This window comes from Fopius arisanus, unplaced genomic scaffold (genome assembly GCF_000806365.1).
Source record: "Fopius arisanus strain USDA-PBARC FA_bdor unplaced genomic scaffold, ASM80636v1 scaffold00058, whole genome shotgun sequence".
In the NCBI taxonomy this organism is placed as follows: Eukaryota; Metazoa; Arthropoda; class Insecta; order Hymenoptera; family Braconidae; genus Fopius; species Fopius arisanus.
In genome coordinates, this window is record NW_011887797.1 from 499,503 (window position 1) to 502,929 (window position 3,427).

At 36.6% G+C, this 3,427-nt stretch overlaps 1 protein-coding gene across 3 annotated transcripts in view; it reads right to left on the reverse strand.

Moving 5' to 3' along the window:
• Positions 1-617: 617 nt before the first annotated feature.
• LOC105268515 (OTU domain-containing protein 7B-like) overlaps positions 618-3,427 on the reverse strand; it is a 5,562-nt gene continuing 2,752 nt past the window's right edge. For all 3 annotated transcript variants that reach the window (XM_011308132.1, XM_011308131.1, XM_011308133.1), the window contains 5 exons: positions 2,883-3,257; positions 2,440-2,762; positions 2,038-2,196; positions 1,895-1,973; positions 618-1,622 (listed from right to left, as the gene is read on the reverse strand). In XM_011308132.1, the coding sequence (XP_011306434.1) occupies positions 1,521-1,622; positions 1,895-1,973; positions 2,038-2,196; positions 2,440-2,762; positions 2,883-3,257 (1,038 nt within the window). In that variant the 3' untranslated portion in view covers positions 618-1,520. The remainder of the gene's footprint in view (positions 1,623-1,894; positions 1,974-2,037; positions 2,197-2,439; positions 2,763-2,882; positions 3,258-3,427) is intronic.

Sequence of the window (3,427 nt, forward strand, 5' to 3'; positions counted from 1 at the left end):
ATTTTCTAAACTAAATATTCCACGAGTTAAAATTTTCATTCAATCATCAATCACTCATTGAATTCTGTCCTAAATTATAATTACATTATCGTCACTATGGCTTACAGAAATTATGAATTTGTTTAATATTAATGATTAGGTAATTTAATGATGAGTAAATATCTGGCAACACGCAATATTTTTGATTAACTATTGTTTTTGCAAGTGTTTTTTTTATTCTGGGTGGTGACCACGACTGCGTAATTTTTATGCTCATCCCGACCGTCAGATCTTGCCGATGTCCTGGACCCTGAGTTATTCTCAACATGCTCGAGCCATTAACCAGGAAATGAACCGCGTATTTAAGCTCCCCCACGAAAATATTCTGATTTATAGCACTAATGGAAGTTGAATGCCAGTCAAATGACGTGACTAAAATTCATCTGGCGCGTTACTTTTCACGTGGAATCACATATTACAATTTTATGTCCGTTGTAAAGTATCTCACCTGCCACATCGAGACAGGCCAATTGGGTCTCCTGAGAGCAATCCATCACCCCAAACCCCTGAGCCTGGTTCCCTCAATGATCATATATTCTTATTTGTCTAAGTGAGAGGAACAAGAAAATAGGAAATTGTTAAAAAAATATTCTCTTATTTTATTCACACAAGTTGACAGAATATTTTTTAATTTCAAGCACAAAATTTAATGATCGATATAACACTTTCGTTGAGACTCGATATCATCAATTCATTAATCGCTAATTATCGCCTAGATTGAAGATTAATGGTCGACAAATGGGTCAGACTAATTCGGCAGAGGCCATGTCATAATTGACGTAAAGTAAAAGGAAAAAAATATGTGTAAAGTGATGGATAGAGTGAAAAAAGTCAATTTTCACAGCGAGAGCTTTTAAAAAAATATATAATATGTGATTGGATCATTTCGACGTTCGAGTATTTTTTTTTTGTCTTCGATATTGTTTTTTATACGAAAAAACAAGGCACATATCAACGTGTTTAATCGTAATATTAATTTCCATTGTTTTTCGAGACTCAGAGTGATTAGCAGTCTATCCATCCAATATTGGAAATTCCACTGGAGGTTTAGACCGATTCCCACTAAAAATAGATAATCAAACGAATAATTCTACGTTCTATTTATCTCTGGTTTATGAATATCAGTGGGTTACGTCCGTAGAGTTTGAACACGTCGAGTTCCATTAATTATCCTCTAATAATCTAAAGATTCTCCTATCGAAATGGTTAATGAATTAAAGCAAAGTCACTTGAAATAGCATCGAAGCTCAAACGTGAAAAGGCAACGTAATTCGTTGCTGAACTCATCGTCAATTGTCAACTCGTTATAATTAATTAACTCTGAGAATCTCATTAAAATTTTAATACATCTTTATGCTTCTTATCATGCATTAACCGCCTTGAATTGCTTGGTAAACTTATTCAATAACGTTGGCAAAATAAATACTTGGGTTATTGTCATGGAGGCAATGAAGGAGAAATAATGAATTAACACAGACTCATCATCGTTGTCTACGACTTGCCCAGCACTGCGAACAGTAGTATTGATTTTCTGGTGAACCAAAAAATTGGCAATGCTCACTGCGACACTCACGCGGTACACCCTGAAATATTAACAATGACAATCAATTTAATTTTCTATTTCTCCTACTATTTTTCAACGCAGAATATCAATTAACTGACATTTAATTGCTCTGTTAATCTATCATTGGCTTGGAGTGAACAAAAAATCATTGATTGAATCAATCTTCATAATATACTCAATCATTTTTACTCTCACGAATTTAACCAATTGAATTTCGTATTTTGCTCGCATTTTTTTTGCAATGTTAATTAAATTATATTCAATTGCGTTGTGACTTTTTCCTCAACGTACATCATGTACATCAACATTTTGCCATGGCTCTGGGGTCTCAGTGTCCTCGGGTGTTATTTCGTTATTATAAAACGTTGACCTGCAACAAAGTGAGGAAAGAGGGTTAATATCTCTATTTGAGAATCTAATTTATTCGCATTTACCTAGAGAGATACAAGGTACGATCTCTACTTGTATTTTTTGGCTGCAATTTACTGACACTGGCGTGACTACCACTATCACTCGCAGCGTAAAACTTGGATTTACCCGCCCCGTAATTCATTTCAGTCCCCGAGGCGTCATTCTGATGTGTCTCCAAGTATCTGGAATTAAAAATGTTGCTAATGGTGATGGAATAGAGATCATAAACTCGAGTGTTGACTGAGTTAATTGTGAATACGAGTTTAATTCTCATTGGAGATTATTTCGGGATTTCTTTGTTGCATTCCCACGATTATAAATAGAATCCAATGATTTTTATGCCCCAAAAACAATGATAAAAATGATGAAAATAGAATTGATTTATTTTTTACGGATATAATTTTGTGATGGAATTGATGAATTACCTTGAGTGAGCGCACTGGAGATAATTCTGGAGCATTTGATCCACATATTGGTGACGTCGACTTTTAAGTCTGACGCACAGAACACCCTCAGTTATTGCACCGGTGGATGAAGCTGGTGGGCTCTTTGGTCTCTTTGCCATTGACCACAGTCTTTTGCTCACAGACTTTCCAATTGATCCAAATTGCTTGGCAACACCCAACAGTTGTCTAGCTGTTCTACTCTTGTTGGAGGTTGACCCATCGGTTTCTGAGAGCCTCTCCAAATCCTCGGAGGTCAACGTCTGATATTCACAGTCTAGATAATCTCTAATCAAAGTTTCCATCTGGAAAATAAAATTCATCCATCCAAATCAAAATCATAAATCGTATCCACCTCAATATTTCCTCTTCTGCTGATAAAAATAATCATCACATTTCATTCACAGTGAAATTATTAAACTCACAATATCCTGCTGACAAGGCAGGAGATCTGGCTGTGAGCTGACAGTCCAGTCCCACTCAAGACCTGGATCGACAGCGAATAAAACAGGCAGCAGTTGCCCAGTGTCTGGATCAACAAGTGGTATGCTAACCCCTTCAACAGCTCCATCGCCAAAATCATTGCCTCCATCGACAGTTACAAGTGGAGAAAAATGAGCCGAATGATAGGCAAGTAGTAATGGTGTACGATGGCATTTCTCTGGTGCAACTTCCAGCGGCAGATAAACACCACCAAAAGGAATAGGTGCCAAGGCCACACCTTCAGAATCACGCAGCATTGTTTCAGCAATTATAATAATTGGTCTGCGCAGTACATGCGCCAATGCCAGTACATGAACCTGAAAGGAATAATTAACATGACAATCCAGAATACGTGGAGTTACCAGAGAACGAATTTAAGGGCCGGGTGGACTATCTATCGAGCGTCATCTTTTATTTAAATTTTATCTTTTTAACCTAAAATACATAAAAATTTGGGATAAGTTTTGAGGTCACGAAAATCACTGGA